At 43.7% G+C, this 24,465-nt stretch overlaps 1 protein-coding gene across 1 annotated transcript in view; it reads left to right on the forward strand.

Moving 5' to 3' along the window:
* Positions 1-8,423, forward strand: part of BEST1 (bestrophin 1) — a 34,149-nt gene extending 25,726 nt beyond the window's left edge. The window contains exons 7-8 of the mRNA XM_077292709.1: positions 2,520-2,671; positions 7,415-8,423. Of these exons, the coding sequence (XP_077148824.1) occupies positions 2,520-2,671; positions 7,415-8,318 (1,056 nt within the window). The 3' untranslated portion in view covers positions 8,319-8,423. The remainder of the gene's footprint in view (positions 1-2,519; positions 2,672-7,414) is intronic.
* The last annotated feature ends 16,042 nt before the right edge of the window (positions 8,424-24,465 follow it).

Consider the following 24,465-nt stretch of genomic DNA (forward strand, 5'->3'; position numbering starts at 1 on the left):
AAAATCAGCACTTAGCTTATCCTGAAAGATCTGGGAGCAGGTAGGCAGGAACCAAACAGAGCACATCTGAACACATTGATAGCCGGCAAGGGAAATGACAGAGAGGCCAGGTAAAATAGGAAACACCCAGCCTCTGATGGACAGATGGAAACCAAAGGCCGCAACCCACCAAAGTCACCCAGTACCAGCAGTAACCACCAGAGGGAGCCCGCAAACAGAATCCACAACACCCAGCTCCGCTCCGTACAGCGCATACACACCCAGCTCCGCTCCGTACACCTCGCACACACCCAGCTCCGCTCCGTACACCTCGTACACACCCAGCTCCGCTCCGTACACCTCATACACACCCAGCTCCGCTCCATACAGCGCATACACACCCAGCTCCGCTCCGTACACCTCATACACACCCAGCTCCGCTCCGTACACCTCATACACACCCAGCTCCGCTCCATACAGCGCATACACACCCAGCTCCGCTCCGTACACCTCGTACACACCCAGCTCCGCTCCGTACACCTCGTACACACCCAGCTCCGCTCCGTACACCTCGTACACACCCAGCTCCGCTCCGTACACCTTATACACACCCAGCTCCGCCTTGTACACCTCATACACACACGGCTCCGCTCCGTACACCTCATACACACCCAGCTCCGCTCCATACAGCGCATACACACCCAGCTCCGCTCCGTACACCTCATACACACCCAGCTCCGCTCCATACAGCGCATACACACCCAGCTCCGCTCCATACAGCGCATACACACCCAGCTCCGCTCCGTACACCTCGTACACACCCAGCTCCGCTCCGTACACCTCGTACACACCCAGCTCCGCTCCGTACACCTCGTACACACCCAGCTCCGCTCCGTACACCTCGTACACACCCAGCTCCGCTCCGTACACCTCATACACACCCAGCTCCGCTCCATACAGCGCATACACACCCAGCTCCGCTCCGTACACCTCATACACACCCAGCTCCGCTCCATACAGCGCATACACACCCAGCTCCGCTCCGTACACCTCGTACACACCCAGCTCCGCTCCGTACACCTCGTACACACCCAGCTCCGCTCCGTACACCTTATACACACCCAGCTCCGCCTTGTACACCTCATACACACACGGCTCCGCTCCGTACACCTCATACACACCCAGCTCCGCTCCATACAGCGCATACACACCCAGCTCCGCTCCGTACACCTCATACACACCCAGCTCCGCTCCATACAGCGCATACACACCCAGCTCCGCTCCATACAGCGCATACACACCCAGCTCCGCTCCGTACACCTCGTACACACCCAGCTCCGCTCCGTACACCTCGTACTCACCCAGCTCCGCTCCGTACACCTTATACACACCCAGCTCCGCCTTGTACACCTCATACACACACGGCTCCGCTCTGTACACCTCATACACACACTGCTCTGCTATATCCACACAAACCCCTCATGACCTCACACAAAAGCTTACCCTCCTCCAGCACGATGACAACCAGCACTGCACTACTGTCCTGCACTACACGGAAGCCCTTGTTCATGTGACTCCGACTCCTCCCCTCCTGTGACCTCATCACAGGTCCTGTGCGCACAGAGCAGCTGCTGCCATAGTTGTGGTGTGCGGCTCTCTGCGGTGGAGGGGCTCTGCTGCGGGACAAGTGCAGTCCCACCCGTGTTCGCGCATGCACTGAGAGAGTGTACGCGCACCAGGGCCTGTAAAGAAGATGTATTTAAAGGGCCGGAGGCCCATTTTGTAGCTCAGAGTTCTTAGGGGCCCGCCCAGTCTGCTGTAAGCACTGCGGGCCCCGTCGCAATTGCGACCCCTGCGACCGCGGTAGTTACGCCCCTGTGTGTGCCCATATAGAGGGCATAGGAGGATTGATCCTACTGATTCCCCTCTTATCTCCTCTTCCCACAATCGTATACAAGATTTCTCTCGCGTATCACCCCTACTCTGGAACCCTCTACCACAACACATCAGACTCTCGCCTACCATCAAAACCTTCAAAAAGAGCCTGAAGACCCACCTCTTCCGACAAGCCTACAACCTGCAGTAACCACCGATCAACCAAACCGCTGCACGATCAGCTCTATCCTCACCTACTGTATTCTCCCCCATCCCTTGTAGATTGTGAGCCTTCGCGGGCAGGGTCCTCTCTCCTCCTGTACCAGTCGGGACTTGTATTGTTTAAGATTATTGAACTTGTTTTTATTATGTATACCCCTCCTCACATGTAAAGCGCCATGGAATAAATGGCGCTATAACAATAAATAATAATAATAATAGTAATTCACTTAATGAATGCTATTTTATATAATAATTTAAATAGATCAGGTGAACATGTTGTGTTATGGCCCAAAATTTTGGTAGAAAAAACAAAGAAATAAGTACATGTCTATGGATGGATATATAGAAGTATATACCCTGTAACCTATAAAATGTCACAGTGCCTCTTAAATTACTAATTCAGTCAAGTGACAATATTTTGATAATGCGACATTCTCCATCAGGTGTCTCTTCTAGCAGTAGATGAAATGCACCAAAATGTTCCTCCACTGGAAAAAGATGTATATTGGAATGATTCGGACGCTCAGCCGCCGTACACTGCGTCTACAGTGGAGACTCGGAGGCCATCATTCATGGGTTCTGCGTTTGATATAAGGTAAAGATATAACTCCACAAAAATTAAAAACCTAAAGTTAATTCAACTTTACACACTGTAACATTGTGAAAGATGTTGGCGAAACTGAGAATCTAACATATACCCATGGTGTAATTTTTCAGATAAGGTCACTTCCTATAAAACTGCCTCCAACTGCTCAGCTTCTCACAAAATGTGGAATTAGCAACACCTAAGATGCCTTGCCCATCACAGCAATGCCATTCTCAGCCATGTTCATACACATCTTTTGCACTCACTCTAGTTACCCTAAAGACATGCAGATACTCCTCCTTTTTGCTAGTGACCCTGCAGGAAAGCATTGACTTATTCGTGGACTATCGATTTACTCTCTAGTCCATGTTGGTCCATAATATATGGGTTCTTCCCAGTAAACAAAAAGTATCATTAAATAAGGTTATTATATGTAGTTTACTACTTATTCATTAACCTCTGTTTCTGGAACCCTAAACTAAACTCTGAAACAGCCCCCCCCACTGACTGCGTAATAAACTGGCTGTTAGGCCCCCCAATGGCATCTGTGTAACTGCTAATGCTTCACTACCTATACCTTACTTCTGAGCATGACAACTTTATAGTGCACAGTTATAAAGTTAGGCCAGATACTGGCCCTTTGGCTGTCCCCGTCTTGCCCGTGGATTGAGACAGCTGAAGGGCTGAAACAGTGAACTAAACATTAGTATAGTTCTTCTGATTCGTTATGTCACTTACCCCATTTGCAGGGCATTGCAGTAACTTAGGTATCCATGGTTACGACCACTCATATAGTGTTAGTTTGTTGTTAGTGGTCGTAATCATGGATACCTAAGCTACTGCAATGCCCACATATGGGTAAGCGACATAACTTATTAGAAGAATAATACTACATTTTTAATTGGAGGTATTTGTTAATATTATACCTATTACATATTGGTATAGGATCTCTGAGACGGGCTCAATATTAAGTGATACAATATTAATATAAAGTAATTATGACTAATATGTTAATATTAATATTGAGCAGAATTAATTTCAGCCTATTGGTTCAGCCTCCACAATAGTCACGGTCTGTCATGGGAAAATTAATTGCCCACCCCTGCTCTAGACGAACTGTGAAATGTGAGGGCCACACCTAGGATAAATTCAGATTTTATTATGCATACAATAATAATGAATTCTTTGAGTGCTTTTCTGGTGTATAAATAAGATAGAGAAAAAAAGACTGCAGAACTGAATTAGTACACCAATTATTGAGAAGAGATTAGTTACAGCTCTGGCAAAAATTAAGAGACCACCACATCAAATCCCTGTCATTGGCAGCCCAATCTCCAGACCTGAACCCCATTGAAAACGTCTGGAATGTAATCAGGAGGATGATGGATAGTCACAAGCCATCAAACAAAGAAGAACTTCTTAAATTTTTGTGCCAGAAGTAGTGTGAAAGACTGGTGGAAAGCATGCCAAGACGCATGAAAGCTGTGATTAAAAATCATGGTTATTCCACAAAATATTGATTCCTGAACTCTTCCTGAGTTAAAACATTAGCATTGTTCCTTCTAAATGATTATGAACTTGTTTTCTTTGCATTATTTGAGGTTTGAAAGCACTGGTTTTTTTTTAATTTTGACCATTTTTCTTTGTAAAAAAAAAATACAAAATTTATGGCTTGGAAACTCGGAGACATGTTGTCAGAAGTCTATAGAATAAAAGAACAATTTACTTTTTACTCAAAAATATACTGTACCTATAAAAGGAAAAATCAGACAAACTGAACTTTTTGCAGTTTTCTCTTAATTTTTGCCAGAGCTGTATATATTAAAAATTAATTTTATTTTCGTCGTTATAACATCTCTTAACTACTCATCCGTAAAATACATTCTTTGTGTAATAAGGAAAGAGAACATTTGCTGCTAATGCAAATTTAATCATATATATATATATATATATATATATATATATATATATATATATATATATATATATATAGAGAGAGAGAGAGAGAGAGAGAGAGAGAGAGAGAGAATAAAAACCTTAACAATGCTGCCCTGTGTATGTAAATATAAATGCTGCCATAGAGGAGTGGACTGGACAATGGAAAATGTCAGCCCAAATCTTTTTGCACCACTCAAAGGGCAGGTGCTGACAACGATATGTTCTCCATCCAAGAAAACTGGGCTGATTACGCTAATCACACTCTGATAAAACTCTGGTGAGAGTGTGATCCAATTTTCTCGGATGTGGAGAACTAAAAAGTTTCTCTATCTTCTCCATCCAATCTGTCCATGAAAATTGGACCCCACTCAGATGTCATCCGGGAGTGTTCCAATGTTTTTCACAGACCCATAGACATGAGTGTGCAAATGTAGTCGGATTATTGGAGGCAAATCATGCGTGCTGTGATCTTTTTCCCCGGACCACTCGGTCAGAGGAAAAAATTGGACATGTGCATGTCCTCACTGAATACCATTGATCTGAGTGTGATCCTATGTTGTGATGGATGACACTAGGATCAACACTACAGTTGTCTGAAAGAGCCCTAATCACTATCTATGAAATGTCATGTTTTCCCAATTTCCAGTCTTAAGGGTATGTGCACACGTCCGGATTTCTTGCAGAAATTTCCTGAAGAAAACCGGAAATTTTCTGCAAGAAATCCGCTTTTTTTTTTTGCGTTTTTTTTCTGTTTATTTCACGTTTTTTTTAGCATTCTGCAAGCGTAATTAGCTTGCAGAATGCTAAAGTTTTCCAAACGATCTGTAGCATCGCTTGGAAAACTGACTGACAAGTTGGTCACACTTGTCAAACATAGTGTTTGACAAGTGTGACCAACTTTTTACTATAGATGCTGCTTATGCAGCATCTATAGTAAAAGATAGAATGTTTAAAAATAATTAAAAAAATAAAAAAATGCTTATACTCACCCGCAGACAGCTGATCTCCTCACCGGCGTCCGTTCCTATAGCTGGTGTGTGTGCGCAGGACCTTCCATGACGTCGCGGTCACATGACCAGTCTCGCGACCAATCACAGGACCGCGACGTCATCGCAGGTCCTTCACCGCACACCAGCTATAGGAACCGAAGCGGCAGCATGCACCTGAGAGGCGGGAAGACATCGAAGGTGAGTATATCACTATTTTTTATTTTAATTCTTTTTTTTTTGACCAATTATATGGTGCCCAGTCCGTGGAGGAGAGTCTCCTCTCCTCCACCCTGGGTACCAACCGCACATAATCTTGCTTACTTCCCGCATGGTGTGCACAGCCCCGTGCGGGAAGTAAGCAGATCAATGGTCTCCTAGGTGTGCGGAATCCCCGCAATTCCGCATTTTTAATGAACATGTTGCTTTTTTTTCCGCAACATTTGCACAAAAAATGCGGAATACCCTGTAAATAATAGGAGGCATAGGTTAGCGTTTTTTTTCGCGTTTTTATCACGTTTTTATAGCGAAAAAACGCGGAAAAAACGCGAAAAATCCTGAACGTGTGCACATGGCCTAAGAACTATAGCAATCAGTAATGTGACCCTCCTAAACAATCTGGTTCCTATTCTAACAATCTTATCAGCGGCCATAAGATGACACTCTATCGCTGATCTTCCCACACACTAGGCGGTATAAACATACTCTTAGGTTATAGTAAAGGTACCGTCACATTTAGCGACGCTGCAGCGATCTAGACAACGATCCCGATCGCTGCAGCGTCGCTGTGTGGTCGCTGGAGAGCTGTCACACAGTCAGCTCTCCAGCGACCAACTATGCGAAGTCCCCTGGAAACCAGGGTAAACATCGGGTTACTAAGCGCAGGGCCGCGCTTAGTAACCCGATGTTTACCCTGGTTACCAGCGTAAACGTAAAAAAAAACAAACACTACATACTTACATTCCGGTGTCTGTCCCCCGGCGTTCTGCTTCTCTGCACTGTGTAAGCGCCAGCCGGAAAGCACAGCGGTGACGTCACCACTGTGCCCTGCTTTACGGCTGGCCGGCGCTGACAGTGCAGGAAAGCACAGAGCCGGGGGACAGACACCGGAATGTAAGTATGTAGTGTTTGGGGTTTTTTACGTTTACCCTGGTTACCAGTGAAGACATCGCTGAATCGGCGATGTCTACGGGAGTCCAGCGACGAAATAAAGTTCTGGCCTTTCTGCTCCGACCAACGATGTCACAGCAGGATCCTGATCGCTGCTGCGTGTCAAACTCAACGATATCGCTAGCCAGGACGCTGCAACGTCACGGATCGCTTCAACGTGACGCTGCAACGTCACGGATCGTTCAGTGTGAAGGTACCTTTAGTCAGAGACTACTAGCTTCTATTTCTTCCATTATACAAATCAAAGTTCTAGCATTTAATAGAAATGTTATAATTATTCACTACCGTACCCCAACTTTCTATTCTACCATGCAACCTTCCAACATGCAAGGAATCATCTAAAAAAATGACTACCCCCATATCTAGTTTACTTTTTCTGTTTCATCATATACCATGCTGATCACCATTTACTTAGACCCATTTGTCTGGTCAGCTCCATCATAAATGCCGGTTTGGTATACCTTTCTGAAAGGACCTCCCCTCTAGACCATTTTTTTATGAAATTTTGGGTGATCAGATCATACAGATTTTATTGTATAGTATACTGGCCCAGCACAGAACTGTGGCATTACAGAAATACAACCACACAATTTAATAAGTTGTATTATGATTTTCAGTATTTTACAGGACAATTTATTGTTCCGTTTTTACCTTCCAGTTTGCAAAAGGAGGATTTGGAGTTTCCTCCTCTTGAGCAGATAAATGAGAATGAAGAGGCCAATCACTCTACCCCATTGATTGGACCACTTGGGCGTCTACTGGGAGTTCATTCTCCTAGTCCACCTCGTTCCAACTCACGACAGAGCTTGTTAATGAGAAGACAGAGCGGCATACCTCCAGGACTCCCACACTTTCCACACCGAGACGTGGGAAACAGGGGTGGAGAGACCCTACGTGATCTAAATGTATTCATGTCTACCCCTTTCTATGAGAGGTCGGGATTTTATAGCGCTCCTCAAACACCACTTAATGGAGGTCCAACATACTGTCCTCGATTTCCTGCTCACGGAACTCCGAACCTTTGTCACACACAAAGAAGCAAGAAGATGGGGACATCTAATGAAACTGCAGATGAGACAACCAGCGTATCTCCTGGGTCTAAAGAGTGCTTTGTGTGGCCACTGGGAAGTATGGAGGAACAGGAGGAGGCCATTGTAGATAGTGTGGAGAGTACCTCCTCACTGAAAGCGACTGACCAACCTGTGCAGAGTCCTATACAGATACCTAGAAGGTTACTCCGAGGCCACCGCTTATCTGCATTACTGCAAGAAAACCCGTCTCTGGCTTCACCCGATGCTCTTCATACCCCAGGACACAAGACATCACATCCTATTTTTTCATTCTCTCCTATGAACTCCCCAAATTTGCAGAGGGCAACTTCCAAAATCTCTCATGGGCAGCCAGATGTAAACTGTGAAGGAGGCACTAAAGAACAGAATGGATTTCAGTTTCCCTCTCCAAAAGACTCCGGCATAAGTCTAACTGAGGGAGACTTTACACAACTTATGGAAGTAATCATGGAGGCTGGGGAGCCGTGTCACCAAGAAGACAAGAGCGGTTAATAAATAAATGAATAATAGTAGATGCATAAAATGTAGATTCAGAGGCTGTGACTCCATTAGGCAGAAGAGGAGGTTGTCCTTCTAGTCCATGAGCCAAGAACCAAATTTGACGATATCGGTACCAAGCGGAGTGACTAATTCTCTTTGGTATTTTTAGGTAGATGCATGTCTGTAGTTTATTTTTTGATATGATAGCCCTTACATATACGTAGCTTATTAACCCCTTCAGCCCTAGGCCTATTTGTACCCAAGTGCCTAAGCCAATCTGACCTGTGCCACTTCATGGGCTAATAACTTTGGAACGCTTTCACCTATCCAAGCCATTCTGAGATTGTTTTCTCGTGACATATTGTACTTCACGTCAGTGCTAAATGGGAGTCAATATATTTTACCTTTCTATATAAAAAAATGCTAAATATTCGGAAATTTTGGAAAAATCGGCAATTTTTTAACTTTGAAATTCTCTGCTTTTTACAAAAATACTGATACCCCCCATAATAGTTATTAATTTACACTCCCCACATGTTTACTTCATATTGGCATCATTTTGAAAATGAAACCTTATTGTTTTACGACGTAATAGGGCTTATAGTTTTATGCGCAATTTTTCACATTTACAGCAAAACCCACTTTTCAAAGGACCAAGTCACTTCTGAAGTCACTTTAAGGGGCTTACATAACAGAAACCACCCATAAATTACCCCATTTTGCAAACTACACCCCTCAAGCTGTTCAAAACTCATTTTTAAAAACTGTTAACCCTTTAGGTGTTCCACAGGAATTTTAGCATGAGCCAAGAACCAAATATGACGATATCGGTACCACCCGGAGTGACTAGATGTAGTATTTGTAACAAAATTTAATCCAAGTTATGTAAATACACACTGAACATGTCATGTGCATATATATATATATATATATATATATATATATATATATATATATATATATATATATATATATGTTACTCCATAATATCTTCAACATCGGACTCTGAATCTGACTGTTGTTCTACTGGCTCGTCTTCAGTACCCTTGTTCTGGCATGTCTGTAATCTGCACATGTCTGTGCACTTCAGGCCATTGCTGAGGCAAGTACACTGAGGAAGTTCACATGACCGCACACACTTGCAGGACAGTAGCTGTATAATAGCTTCTGGTGCTGGTGCCCCTTGCATCCACTTGACAACAAGCTTTCCGTCGTTATCTATCATCCAACCGCAGTCTGTTGGGTTTGCAACCCATGGCTGGCTCTGCAGACTTCTCCTCCAGATCGCAGCCTGGTAGTTTGCACGCAGTGCATGCATGAAAAGGCAGTCCTGGCAAGGAGGGAGTTGACTTGACTCTACCACTCCACGTCTGGCACAGAACAGCTGATAACGGAGCCTGTTTACCTCAGTTGTTTGGGTAGTTGGCAGGTACATGTGGCAGGTGATTTCCTGTAACTTCTCAAAAAGTTCGGTAGACACTTCCCATGAACGACCAACTTCCTGAAAGGCATCCTGGTATGTCTTGTTCATCTTCAACTGCTTGAGTGTCGTCATCTTCCCATGGCCAGCGAATGCACTGACGGTGTCACAGCCTGTAAATGCATGCATACCAATCAATGAATCACATACGCTGCCTCCCAATGTTCGGCTCAGAGTGGTGATATCCAGGAATCTTGTCCGGTTCTGTGTACCGCATTTCTGGAACAGGTGGGATGGGATTTTGTGGCACATGCCCAGACACAGGACCATGACATCAGTATCCTCCGAAGTGATGATGACCGACTTGTAACCAGATTCTGCTGCATGAAGAGCATGGAGAAGGAGGCGTGTGTCTGCTTCTTCTTGATTTGACTTAAGGTCAGCAGCCTCTTCCCACTGTTCTTTGGTGATCTTAAAGCAGAGCTGCTCACATGTGACATACAGCTCCTTCTCCTCAAGCTTCTCCCTGTGGTGTTTCGCCTTCCATTCTTCTACCAGAAACTTTATGAGACTTGCCTTGTTGGAGGAACTACTTAGAAGCTTTTTCCACTGCTGGATGTTGTGCCCATGTTGAATGTTCTTGAAATGGATCCCTGTGCCTTCATATCTGTTGACTCTTTCTGTATCTTTGATGGATGTCTCCTTGTAGACGTCAAAGACAATATCAATGCGCTTGCTCTTAGCACCCTCATGGATAGCGCGACTCATTGCTGTGCCTGCTAGCTGGCCAAATGTTGCATTGTTTCCCTTCAGTTTCTGAACCAGGCTCATCCCATCAATGATGGTTGCAGAGGGCTCGGGGATCACTTCTGCAGGACGAGCATTCCTCTCCAACTCCCTTGCGAGGGCAGCCTTGTTGGTCTTGCGGATAGACCCATCACCATTGGCAAGTGCCCATGGCAATGGACCCAGGGGATGAGTCAAGACATCACTCATTTGTAGCTTTCTGTTCTCAGCTACAAGTATCATCTGGCCAAATAGGTTTCTGTCAGCCTTCAAAATTACCTCCTTGCCAAGACCTTGTCTGCGTGTCTTCATTTGGATGTTAGAGAACGTTTTAAGTTTGTTCTTCGTCATCTTGTCATGAAACAATGTAGTTGGCTTATCGGTACCCAAACGCTCATCCTTGAATGTTTGATATGCATCCTCTCCTATACTGTATGCCCCTTGAAGGTCTTTGGCTACATCTGGTGGTGCTACAGTCGCTGTTGACAAACTGATAAGTTCACCATTATGCTCTTTGTTGAAGGGGTTCACCCAACCTGTCTCCAGCAGTTGAACGAAAGATTGGACATCGGCTTCATCTCTTCTAATCCTAGACACCTGTAGGTCTGAATGGCTGAAGTCAGTATATTGTTGGCCTACCAGGGCCCTCAGCTGCCTCAAGTACATACTGCGGTACTCTGATGTCAGGTAGAACCTGGAAACAGCTCCAACTTTGAGGCTGAAGCCTTTTGTGCCCCCTGGTGTCTGGGTGTCTTTGTTGATTGTCTCTTCAATGGTCTGGTCCACAGGAATTCGTCCAAAAGGATTCTTGCTACCGATCTGGACCGAAAAGCCACCTTGCATGAAGTATTCATGGACCTCTGGGTGTTCTATGGGCAGCCGAGACATTGTGGCATAGTAATAGGTTAGGTATCGGGCATAGTTGACCTTGTCATAGGCAAAACACCATGGTATCATCTGTCGGATTGCTCCTAGGTGAAGCATCCAGTTGCCTTCTCTTGAAGCTCGAACCAGGGCCAGCATGGTCTCGACCATGTCCAAGTATGACATCCAGAATGCTGAGAGTTGTTCATTTCTGAGGGTCTCAAGATAAACTTGAAAGAGCTTCAGGGTAAGTGTGCAAGATTCATTATCCAAGAGCTTTTCGAAGGATCCCTGCGACACACTGATGCGAAAGTTTGTGATGTTCTTCAGTGTTTCATCCAGATGGTGAAGGTCCCTTGCATGGTTTTCTTCTAGCCATGGAAGGAAGTTTTTCCATGCAAGCCTCATAAGTGCTTCATAGACCAGCTTGTGTAGTCTCACTGCTCTGTTGTACCTCCGGCCGTCCATCACTCCAGACACTGATCCTTCAGCGATTACACCGGATTCAACACACAGATCTCTAAGGCCTGCATCCTGAAATCTGTTCCCTATGATAGAGAGGAGATTACAGATTGTGTGGAAGACACCCATTCTAATTATAATGTTCTTGAACTTCTCCTGTTTCCAGATAACCTCGGCAGCTTTGGCATAGAGTGCTTGATCAAACACACACACAATTCTGTTAAGCTTCAGGGTCTGCATGATGGCATGTGTTTGCTCCAAGACTTCATTCACAGTGGACATGGCTGTTGCAGGAGCATTGATAGTGGGCAGGTAGCTTACAGTGTCCTGGGCCACTACAATGTCGCTGCGGATTTTTATGTTGAACCCAGTCCAACTGCTGGTGGTCTGATCCTCATGGTCTGACATTCTAGCCAGAAGCCAGATATGGTTTTTGGTTTTTGAATCCTGGACCTCCTTGGTAGTGTTAACATTCGAAGTCTCAATCCTGGGTGGCTCTCCCCGCTGCCCAACATTGTATATCGGTAGCATTAATTCTGTCAGAGTTATGCTTCTTTTCTTCGACTTGGTTACATCTGGCAGGACTTTCTTTGTCACAGAGCATGCAACATTGGACTGAACAGCAATGCCATTGACTCTATGAGATGTACCTGCTCCACTTAGTGTCTCCTCAAGTCTGTCAATGTTATCCCAGGCCAGGGTTGTGAACACACCTGGGTAGATACTTGCTGGCATTGGGATGTCATCCTTTGAACATTCCAACTTCTGGATACAAAGGGCTGTATCGATCTCCTCAGCCATTGAATATGACACACAGTGGCCAAGACGATTCAGAGTTCGAATCAGTTCTGTATTGCCGGTCAAAGACTTAACTGCAAAGGATAGCAGTACGTGCTTTGGTGGCTTTGTCTTTCCATTGGTAACAGCAAAAACCAAGTCACTGCCGAAGGATGTGGCAAGACGTTGAGCTCTTTCACAGGTAGTTTGGCACTCACAATCTCCTGTAAGCAGGGTTTGCAGGAATTGAGTGACTAATGCAGGAACGACATTCTGATCTGTATTGGGAGGCCATGGCTGACTCACATCTTGCTTCTTGATCTCATTCCTTAGCTGCATTGCTGCTTTGGTTACGATATCTCCAGAGTTAGCAGCTCTTGCTTCTTGCAGATCTTTTGTCATGCTGTGTACTTGCCGGACAAGGTCGTCCATTGATAGGCTACATGGATAGACTAGAAGCTTACCTTTCTCATCTGAGAGAAAGCGGAGTGATTCCCCAATCTCTGTTTCAAGTTTTCGTCGAACATGTTTCTTTGTCGATGGTTTCAGTTGGATGATACCACGGGATATCATTAATCTCTCAAGCCTAGATGTGAGGTTTATCATAGGCAGTACTTCTGGGTTTGGGAACAATTTAGTCCTTATATACAAGAAGAGTTCTTCAAGGGCCTCTTTCTCTGCCTCTTCGTAGCGTACTTCCTCGCTTTCGACCTGATTTTCAGCTGCACTAGACCTACAGGCCACTTGGGAATCATCTTTTGTGAATAGTTTGTAGCACGACTTGTGGTAGTGCCCCTCTGCAGCAACAAGGTCTCTGCTAAGTAAACCAAGTATTCTCTGTGTGCCTTTCCTTATCGCTGCTCTGCGGATCGTCTCATCTGCTCGTAGCTCAACACACTGGACAATTGGCTCCCTTGTTTGTTTTCCTTTTAGGTACTTGCTTGACTTCTCACAGAAGATACATACTTTGGCATACACCCTGCTATCACTGGGGGCACCCCTCGGTAGCTTCCTCATGGAGATTTTGCTTGCTGTTTCGACATTGACACCCTTGCCAAGGATAGAATCCAGTGACTTCTTCATTGTAAAGATACTACGACATTTACGGTGATATTGTATGTGTGGTATTTCTCCTTCTTCAAGGCCCTTAGCTGCTACCAGGACTGATTCATGCTGCCTGATCTCTGCAGCCCTAAGCAATGTTTTCCAGGAGTCCAAATCCTTAAGGGACGCCAGATCATCGCTGTCATCATTAGAGCAGTGTATGATACAGTCGATCCGTGATTTCTTCCTTGCTGGTACTTCCATCATGCCGTTAGATAGTCAGTAAACACCTGCAAACACAAAGAAAAACATTAAAATTTTATTTACCGTATTTCCTGGCGTATAAGACGACTTTTTAGCCATGAAAAACATGGCTCCAAGAGGGCGGTTGTCTTATACGCCGAATACAGCCGCCGGGGGGAAAGGCCGCCGCGCAGGGAAGGAGGAGGCAGGGGCCCACCTTCATGAGGCGCTCGTTCTTAGAGCTGGGAGCGCTGGTGCTAGGTGACTGTTCCCCCTCTCTCCACAAGTTCCTTACCAGCAGCAGCACACAGTACAGGACTACAGGACCTGTGGTGATGTCACGGCCATGTGATCAGTCACAAGCCTGGGAGGTGTCAGCCTCTACAGAGGGAGATAGGAGCTCTGCAGAGAAGACCGGAGAGTCCTGTTCAGCACAGAACGTGTATGTGTCAGTGTGTGTGCGTGTGTTGGGGCACCTCAGGGTGTCTTCAAATGTGACATAGCCCCCTAGATTTCTTCCAGTAAAATTTGCACTCCAAAAGTCATTTGGCGCTCCTTCCCTTCCGAGGCCTGCCGTTCCCCAATACTGCAGTGTACGACAACATATCGGGTGTTGTTGTGTTCGGGAGAGATTGGTGAACAAATAGTGGGGTGCATTTTTTGCTGGTACACCTCTTAAAAATAAAAAAATGAGCCTAAAATGACACCTTCATGTAAAAAATGCACTTTTTCCATTTTCTCAACCAAGTGTTTCCAACTACTGTGAAACACTGGTTGGGTCAAAGTGGTCACTATACCCCCTAAAAGATTCCTTGGGGGTGTAGTTTCCAAAATAGGGTCACTTTTTGGGGTTTCCACTGTGGGGGTACCTCAGGCAGCCTTCAAATGTGACATGGCCCCCTAGATTTCTTCCAGTGAATCCGCCACCCAAAAACCACATAGCGCTCCTTCCGTGTTGAGCTGTGCTGTGTGCCCATACTTTAGTTTACGAGTACATGTGGGGTGTTTCTATAAACTGCAGAATTAGGGTAACCAAGTTTGGGTTTGCCGTTAACCCTTGCTAGGTTGCAGGTAAAATTGGATTACAATGTAATATCTGGAAAAAAAATGAAATTTTGAAATTTCGCCTTCATTCTGCTAAAATTCCTGTGGAACACCTAAAGGGTTAACAGTTTTTAAAAATGAGTTTTGAACAGCTTGAGGGGTGTAGTTTGCAAAATGGGGTAATTTATGGGTGGTTTCTGTTATGTAAGCCCCTTAAAGTGACTTCAGAAGTGACTTGGTCCTTTGAAAAGTGGGTTTTGCTGTAAATGTGAAAAATTGCGCATAAAACTATAAGCCCTATTACGTCGTAAAACAATAAGGTTTCATTTTCAAAATGATGCCAATATGAAGTAAACATGTGGGGAGTGTAAATTAATAACTATTATGGGGGGTATCAGTATTTTTGTAAAAAGCAGAGAATTTCAAAGTTAAAAAATTGCCGATTTTTCCAAAATTTCCGAATATTTAGCATTTTTTTATATAGAAAGGTAAAATATATTGACTCCCATTTAGCACTGACGTGAAGTACAATATGTCACGAGAAAACAATCTCAGAATGGCTTGGATAGGTGAAAGCGTTCCAAAGTTATTAGCCCATGAAGTGGCACAGGTCAGATTGGCTTAGGCACTTGGGTACAAATAGGCCTAGGGCTGAAGGGGTTAATAAGCTACGTATATGTAAGGGCTATCATATCAAAAAATAAACTACAGACATGCATCTACCTAAAAATACCAAAGAAAATTAGTCACTCCGGGTGGTACCGATATCTGGCCCGGCTCATGGACTATTCCAGTCATAAGCCAAGTAATCTTATTTATCAGCAATGACTTCCTATGAAAGTCTTTAACCCTTTTATACTCAGAAGGTGCAAATAACATCATTATAGAAAATATCAGATATTTTGTAGAATAAAATCATTTTTGTTATACTAAAGAAATAACTATAGCTTCACTGTGTTCCAAAGTGATAGGGTAAATGGCTGGGGATGCTATGTCATAGGCTGTCACTTAAAGGGAATCTGTCAGAAGTTTTTGCTACATAATTTGAGAGCAGCAATATGTAGGGGCTGAGACCCTGATTCCAGCAATGTATCAATTGCTGGTCTGCATGCTGTCATTTTGACACAATCTCAGTTTTCTCTGCTGCAGATCTAGCAGTGCTCTGAATGCTGAGCTCTGTATAACCTGTCCACACACTGTACAATGACAGAAAGCTGCTAATCAGTGTTTGGGGGCAGGGTTATACAGAGCAGGAAGACTACATGTCACAAGACAACTAGTCCTCTAGTGATAATCTCCTGCTGATAAAACACTGATTTTATTAAAGCAACAGCACACAGCCAAGTAAGTGATACATCGCTGGAATCAGGCTCTCACTCCCCACATCATGCTGCTCTCAGAATACATAAGGAAAACCTGGTGATTGAGTCCCTTTAAAGGGTTACTTGTGACCTCAGCTTTTTATAACTGAGACGGTAATATTTCTGCCCAGACTCCAAGGCTATGGAAACATCCAAAGGGATTTATGGAAACGGCATAGCTCAGCCGCCCTTGGCTATTTCCGTAGCCCCACTTTTAGTGGTCGGAACCTGAATAAAGTTATTTTCATTACAGCCATGAAAGGCTGAGATTGGAATAACCCTTAACCCCTTAATCCCTTATGACGTACTATCCCGTCAAGGTGACCTGGGACTTAATTCCCAGGGACGGGATAGTACGTCATAGCGACCAGCTGCGCTCACGGGGGAGCGCGGCCGGGTGTCAACTGACTATCGCAGCTGACATCCGGCACTATGTGCCAGGAGCGGTCACGGACCGCCCCCCGGCACACTGCGATCAAACATCGCAGTGTTCCGGGGGCATAGGGAAGCATCGCGCAGGGAGGGGGCTCCATGCGGGCTTCCCTGAGACCCTCGGTACAAGGCGATGTGCTCACCTTGCACCGAGCGTCTCCTCCCTGCAGGCCCCAGATCCAAAATGGCCGCGAGGCTGCATCCGGGTCCTGCAGGGAGGTGGCTTACCAAGCACCTGCTCAGAGCAAGCACTAGGAAGCCTGCAGCCCTGCATGTCAGATTGCTGATCTGACACAGTGCTGTGCAAAGTATCAGATCAGCGATCTGACCTTATAACATGATATCCCCCCCGGGGCATTGTTATAAAGTAAAAAAAAAAATATTCAGATGTGTAAAAAAAAAAAAAATTCCTAAATAAAGAAAAAAAAAATATATTGTTCCCATAAATACATTCCTTTATCTAAATAAATAAAAAAAACAATAAACAATAAAAGTACACATATTTAGTATCGCCGCGTCCGTAACGACCCAACCTATAAAACTGTCCCACTAGTTAACTCCGTCAGTGAACACCGTAAAAAAAAAAAAAAATGAGGCAAAAAACAACGCTTTATACCGCCGAACCAAAAGTGGAATAACACGCGATCAAAAAGACGGATATAAATAACCATGGTACCGCTGAAAACGTCATCTTCTCCCGCAAAAAATGAGCCATGATACAGCATCATCAGCAAAAAAATAAAAAAGTCATAGTCCTCAGAATAAATCGATGCAAAAATAATTATTTTTTCTATAAAATAGTTTTTATCGTATAAAAGCGCCAAAACATAAAAAAAGATATGAGATATCGCTGTAATCGCACTGACCCGATGAATAAAACTGCTTTATCCATTTTACCAAATGCGGAACGGTATAAACGCCCCCCCCCCAAAAAAAGAAATTCATGAATAGCTGGTTTTTGGTTATACTGCCTCACAAAAATCGGAATGAAAAGCAATCAAATGCCACGTGCCCGAAAATGGTACCAATAAAAACGTCAATTCGTCCCGCAAAAACAAGACCTCACATGACTCTGTGGACCAAAATATGGAAAAATTATAGCTCTCAAAATGTGGTAACGCAAAAAAATATTTTTTGCAATGAAAAGCGTCTTTTAGTCTGTAAGCTGAAAAACCCACTATAAAAGTAAATCAACCCCCCTTCATCACCACCTTAGCTAGGGAAAAATTAAAAAATGTATTTATTTCCATTTTCCCATTCGGGTTAGGGCTAGGGTTAGGGTTAGGGTTGGGCTTAGGGTTAGGGTTGGGGCTAGGGCTAGGGTTAGGGTTGGGGCTAGGGTTAGGGCTAGGATTGGGGCTAGGGTTGGGGCTAGAGTTAGGGCAAGGGTTAGGGTTGGGGCTAGGGATGCGGCTAGGGTTGGGGCTAGGGTTAGGGTTGGGGCTAGGGTTAGTGTTGGGCTAGGGTTTGGATTACATTTACGGTTGGGATTAGGGTTAGGGGTGTGTTAGGGTTAGGGATGTGGTTAGGGTTATGGTTGGGATTAGGGGTGTGGTTAGGGGTGTGGTTGGGATAAGGGGTGTGTTTGGGTTAGGGTTTCAGTTAGAATTGGGGGTTTCAACTTTTTAGGCACATCAGGGCTCCCCAAACGTGACATGGCGTCTGATCTCAATTCCAGCCAATTCTACGTTGAAAAAGTAAAACAGTGCGCCTTCCCTTCCGAGCTCTCCAGTGCGCCCAAACAGGGGTTTACCCCAACATATGGGGTATCAGCGTACTCAGGACAAATTGGACAACTACTTCTGGGGTCCAATTTCTCTTTTTACCCTTGAGAAAATAAAAATTTTGGGGGCTAAAAAAACATTTTTGTGGGAAAAAATGATTTTTAATTTTCACGGCTCTGCGTTATAAACTGTAGTGAAATACTTGGGGGTTCAAAGTTCTCACAACACATCTAGATAAGTTCCTTGGGGGGTCTAGTTTCCAATTTGGGGTCACTTGTGGGGGGTTTCTACTGTTTATGTACATCAGGGGCTCTGCAAATGCAACGTGACGCCTGCAGACCAATCCATCTAAGTCTGCATTCTGCATTCCCTTCCGAGCTCTGCCATGCACCCAAACGGTGGTTACCCCCACATATGGGGTATCAGTGTACTCAGGACAAATTGCACAACAACTTTTGGGGTCCAATTTCTCCTGTTACCCTTGGAAAAAATACAAAACTGGGGGCTAAAAAATAATTTTTGTGGAAAAAAAAAGGAATTTTTATTTTCACGGCTCTGCGTTATAAACTGTAGTGAAACACTTGGGGGTTCAAAGCTCTCACAACACCTCTAGATAAGATCCTTAGGGGGTCTACTTTCCAAAATGGTGTCACTTGTGGAGGGTTTCAATGTTTAGGCACATCAGGGGCTCTCCAAACGCAACATGGCGTCCCATTTCAATTTCAGCCAATTTTGCATTGAAAAGTCAAATGTCGCTCCTTCCCTTCCGAGCTCTGCCATGCCCCCAAACAGTGGTTTACCCCCACATATGGGGTATCGGGGTATTCAGGACAAATTGTACAACTTTTGGGGTCCATTTTCTCCTGTTACCCTTGGTAAAATAAAATACATTGGAGCTGAAGTTAATTTTTTTGTGAAAAAAAATTAAATGTTCATTTTTTTTTAAACATTGCAAAAATTCCTGTGAAACACCTGAAGGGTTAATAAACTTCTTGAATGTGGTTTTGAGCACCTTGAGGGGTGCAGTTTTTAGAATGGTGTCACACTTGGTTATTTTCTATCATATAGACCCCTCAAAATGACTTCAAATGTGATGTGGTCCCTAAAGAAAATGGTATTGTAAAAATGAGAAATTGCTGGTCAACTTTTAACCCTAACTCCCTAACGGAAAAAAAAAATTTGTTTCCAAAATTGTGCTTATGTAAAGTAGACATGTGGGAAATGTTACTTATTAAGTGACATATCTCTGTGATTTAAGGGCATAAAAATTCAAAGTTGGAAAATTGTGAAATTTTCAAAATTTTCGCCAAATTTCCTTTTTTTTCTCAAATAAACGCAGTTAATATCAAAGAAATTTTACCACTATCATGAAGTACAATATGTCACGAGAAAATAGTGTCAGAATCATCAGGATCCGTTGAAGCGTTCCAGAGTTATAACTTCATAAAGGGACAGTGGTCAGAATTGTAAAAATTAGCCAGGTCATTAACGTGCAAACCACCCTCGGGGCTTAAAGGGTTAAAAGCAACCAATGTCCAATTAAAAAAAGTTGACAATTAAACTATTGACCTACATTTGCGTATTATTCATTATGACTTTTAACAACTTCAGAGTCGTACAAAAAAAAACCAAAGAAGGGTCCTGCAGTACCTTAGTATACCTCAGTTTCCATAGACATTCAACAGAAAAGTAAAGTTGTACCATGAAGCCAGGTACGGACTGGAGCTGAATTTCAGCCCTGGCATTTGAAATCACACAGGCTAATGCTGTCCCCGTCCCCAAGCACCAGATGGAATATATTACTAATATTACCCTGGATGGAGGAAAGGAAGATGTACTACAAGACCAATATTTCTAATGATTTCCGTGGCCTGCTGGGGTAAGTGACAGAGTCACTGGGGTAAGTGTGCTCCATCACAACTCTTAACAGTATGGGTGTCTTGAGAACACCAATTCTGTTAACAACGTAGCAGACAAGGCAGCCCATGACCAGACAGGCCCTTCTGGCATTTGCCAGAATTGCCAGATGGCCAGTCCGGCCCTGCATGAAGCTATACTCCTTATTATGTTTAGAATTAGGACGTTCGTGTTTAACATATTTTTCATGGATTCAGCCGTGACCCATTATCGTCTATAGAGCTGCTCACATTTCCGTTTTTTTTACTTGATTGAACAGATAAAAAAATGGATACAGGTCTAGTCTTTTTCTGAAAAGGTAGAGATATACAGATCTTTTTTTCACTTCTACAAATAATTTTTTTTAACATTTTTTTTAGCCAAAAATGTCTGCATATCCGAGCCTTTCCCTACTGCTGCTACTGAGGAGTGAATTGTCATCCGAGCTGATGATTCATTAGCTACTTCACAGTTGGGGAGCTGGATCACTTTTTTTATTCTCCGTTCTTGATCTCACATCAAAACTGGACTGTTCAAATGCAGGAGTTTAGTTAAAAACCAGATAGCTTTTGGATACTATCGAGAAAAGCAGATGCCACACTGAAGGTAAGAAAGGACATTAAGCCCAAAAATAGATGAAAATTTGATCAAGCACATTGACAAAAAAAATGCTCCTTTTTTTCACGTATATAAGCAAAAACAGATGTCCAAATGATGTCCAATTCTGTGGTACACATCCTTTTACATGGTCTCAGGGGGTCCCAAAACAGGTGAGGTGGGGGTTTACTAACCAGAATTCTGGTTTCATTTATATAAGAAAACTGGCAAACATGCTTTATGCCACATTTCTCATGTATTTTAGACAGGGCTGTAAGAGTCAGAGTCATGGAATCAGTATAAAATGGACCGACTCCAACTCCTAAAATATAGAATAAATTGCGTGCAGTAGTACAATGCAGGATGTGCTGTAAATGTTTCCATAATAATATGGAAAAGTTATAAAATGTCATATAAATGTCTGTTCTGTTCCTGATTTAACGATCTCGGCTTTAGTTGAGATGAATCTGTTCTGACCTTTATGTACATGCTCAATAGTGACCAGTGCTGTGGAGTTGTAGTTGAGATGAATCTGTGCTGCACTGTACATGCTCAGTAGTGACCAGTGCTGTGGAGTTGTAGATGAGATGAATCTGTGCTGCACTTTATGCACATACTCAGTAGTGACCAGTGCTGTGGAGTCGTTAGTGAGATGAATCTGTGCTGCACTTTATGTACATGCTCAGTAGTGACCAGTGCTATGGAGTCGTAGATGAGATGAATCTGTGCTGCACTTTATGCACATGCTCAGTAGTGAACAGTGCTGTGAAGTCGTAGATAAGATGAATCTGTGCTGCACTTTATATACATAATCAGTAGTGACCAGTGCTGTGGGGTCATAGATGAGATGAAACTGTGCTGCACTTTATGTACTTGCTCAGTAGTGACCAGTGCTGTAGAGTTGTAGATGAGATGACTCTGTGCTGCACTTTATGTACATGCTCAGTAGTGAGCAGTGCTGTGGAGTCGTAGAGGAGATGAATCTGTGCTGCACCTTATGTACATGCTCAGTAGTGACCAGTGCTGTGGGGTCGTAGATGAGATGAATCTGTGCTGCACTATGTACATGCTCAGTAGTGACCAGGGCTTTGGAGTTGTAGATGAGATGAATCTGTGCTGCACTATGTACATGCTCAGTAGTGAGGCAGGGCTGTGGGGTTGTAGATGAGATGAATCTGTGCTGCACTTTATGTACATGCTCAGTAGTGACCAGGGCTGTGGAGTCGTAGATGAGGTGAATCTGTGCTGCACTTTATGTACATGCTCAGTATTGACCAGTGCTGTGGAGTCGTAGATGAGATGAATCTGTGCTGCACTTTATGTACATGCTCAGTAGTGACCAGGGCTGTGGAGTCGTAGATGAGGTGAATCTGTGCTGCACTTTATGTACATGCTCAGTATTGACCAGTGCTGTGGAGTCGTAGATGAGATGAATCTGTGCTGCACTTTATGTACATGCTCAGTAGTGAGGCAGTGCTGTGGAGTTGTAGTGGAGAGGAATCTGTCCTACGCTTTATGTGCATGCTTAGTAGTGACCAGTGCTGTGAAGTCATAGATGAGATGAATCTGTGCTGCACTATGTACATGTTCAGTAGTGACCAGTGCTGTGGAGTTGGGAGTGACAGAGTTGGAGTCAAAAGTCAGAGAAATTGAGGAGTCAGAGTTGGAGTTGGTGGTTTGGCATACCGACTCCACAGCCCTGGTTTTAGACACTTTTTAGACTGCATTAGACAGTTTTATAAAGATTATAGAAAGTGAACCCGAGTAATCAAGACTGGTATTTTGCACCAGTTTGCGTCAGTCTTGATGAACAATGCACTGGAGTAAGATGCACAAATTAAAATTTAAGTGGAAATCGAACCCGCTCACATGAATGCATCTCACGGCTTTCCCAAGCTAGCATTGGTAGTTCAGTGTATTTTGTTTTGTACAATACACTTATACTCCCATTATCCGCCATGCACAATCACAGCATATGTTGCATGTGGATTTGTTGCAGATTTTACAATATTCACAGCAAAAATTTAAATCCACTGAAAATCTCCAGCACAAACCAAGGTGCTGCCCTTTTTAAATCTGCATTTCAGGTCAATTTTTGTTATAGATTTCTGCAGTGGATGTGATTTAGTAGAATCTCAGTTACAGTAACACGCTGCAGCTTCCCTATCCCATGTGAGCCTACTCCAAGATTAATTTGCTAACCAGAAATATGTTATATAAGCAACTCAACATGGATGAAGCTTTGAGTTACAAAATCAGAACTGCCAAGATCTCGCAGGTGAAAGAACAAACTGGTTTATTACCTAAAGAATCCAACATGAACAATTTAAATGGACAAATCCGAGTAAATCAAATGGTAAAAAAAAAGAAAAAAGAATAAATTGATGGACAGAACAATTAATCCATTAGTCCATGGTGTATAGTAAAAGTTATATATATATACAGTACAGACCAAAAGATTGGACACACCTCATTTAAAGATTTTTTTGTATTTTCATGACTATGAAAATTGTAAATTTACGCTGAAGGCAACAAAACTATGAATTAACAGATGTGGAATTATATACTTAACAAAAAAGTGTGAAACAACTGAAAATATGTCTTATATTCTAGGTTCTTCAAAGTAGCCTCCTTTTTCTTTGATGACTGCTTTGCACACTCTTGGCATTCTCTTGATGAGCTTTAAGAGGTAGTCACCGGAAATGGTCTTCCAACAATCTTGAAGGAGATCCCAGAGATGTTTAGCACTTGTTGGCCCTTTTGCCTTCACTCTGCCGCGGCTTCTGGCAACATCGGCTCCACAGCACCTCGGCTTCCTGGACCTGGACGTATCAGCGCCAGTTCCCTACAGCGGGGCTCTCGCCTCCCCAGTGCGCCCTACCTCAGTATACCCCCCAGGATTTTCCAGGTCTAGTCGCCCGGTTACACTTGTGCTCAGGCCATTCGGGCCTATGCATTGCGCTGCCCTGCTTCCAGTTTCATATGAGATGTTTCTGATGAAGGTCTTGTGACCGAAAACGTTTAATCATTGAACTGGTCGCACTAATAAACGAAAAAGTTATTTTCATCTTGCAAAAAGAACTTTTGAGTGGCAAGTTATTAATCATTCATTGACGGGTTGGAAACCTTACTTGAGCACCACCCAGGGGCCTTGAGTGCCGTGTGTAACTTGTATATCAGATAAACTTATCCTCAGAAGCAGAGGTGACTCTTGGTCTTCTTTTCCTGAGGTGGTCCTTATGTGAGCGCTTGATGATTTTTGCAACTGCACTTGGGGACACTTTCAAAGTTTTCCCAATTTTTTGGACTGACTGACCTTCATTTCTTAAAGTAATGATGGCCACTTGTTTTTCTTTACTTAAGTGCTTTTTTCTTGCCGTAATACAAATTCTAACAGTCTATTCAGTAGGACTATCAGCTGTGTAGCCACTAGACTTCTGCACAACACAACTAATGGTCCCAACCCCATTTATAAGGCAAGAAATCCCACTTATTAAACCTGACAGGGA

This window comes from Ranitomeya variabilis, chromosome 2 (genome assembly GCF_051348905.1).
Source record: "Ranitomeya variabilis isolate aRanVar5 chromosome 2, aRanVar5.hap1, whole genome shotgun sequence".
Lineage (NCBI taxonomy): Eukaryota > Metazoa > Chordata > Amphibia > Anura > Dendrobatidae > Ranitomeya > Ranitomeya variabilis.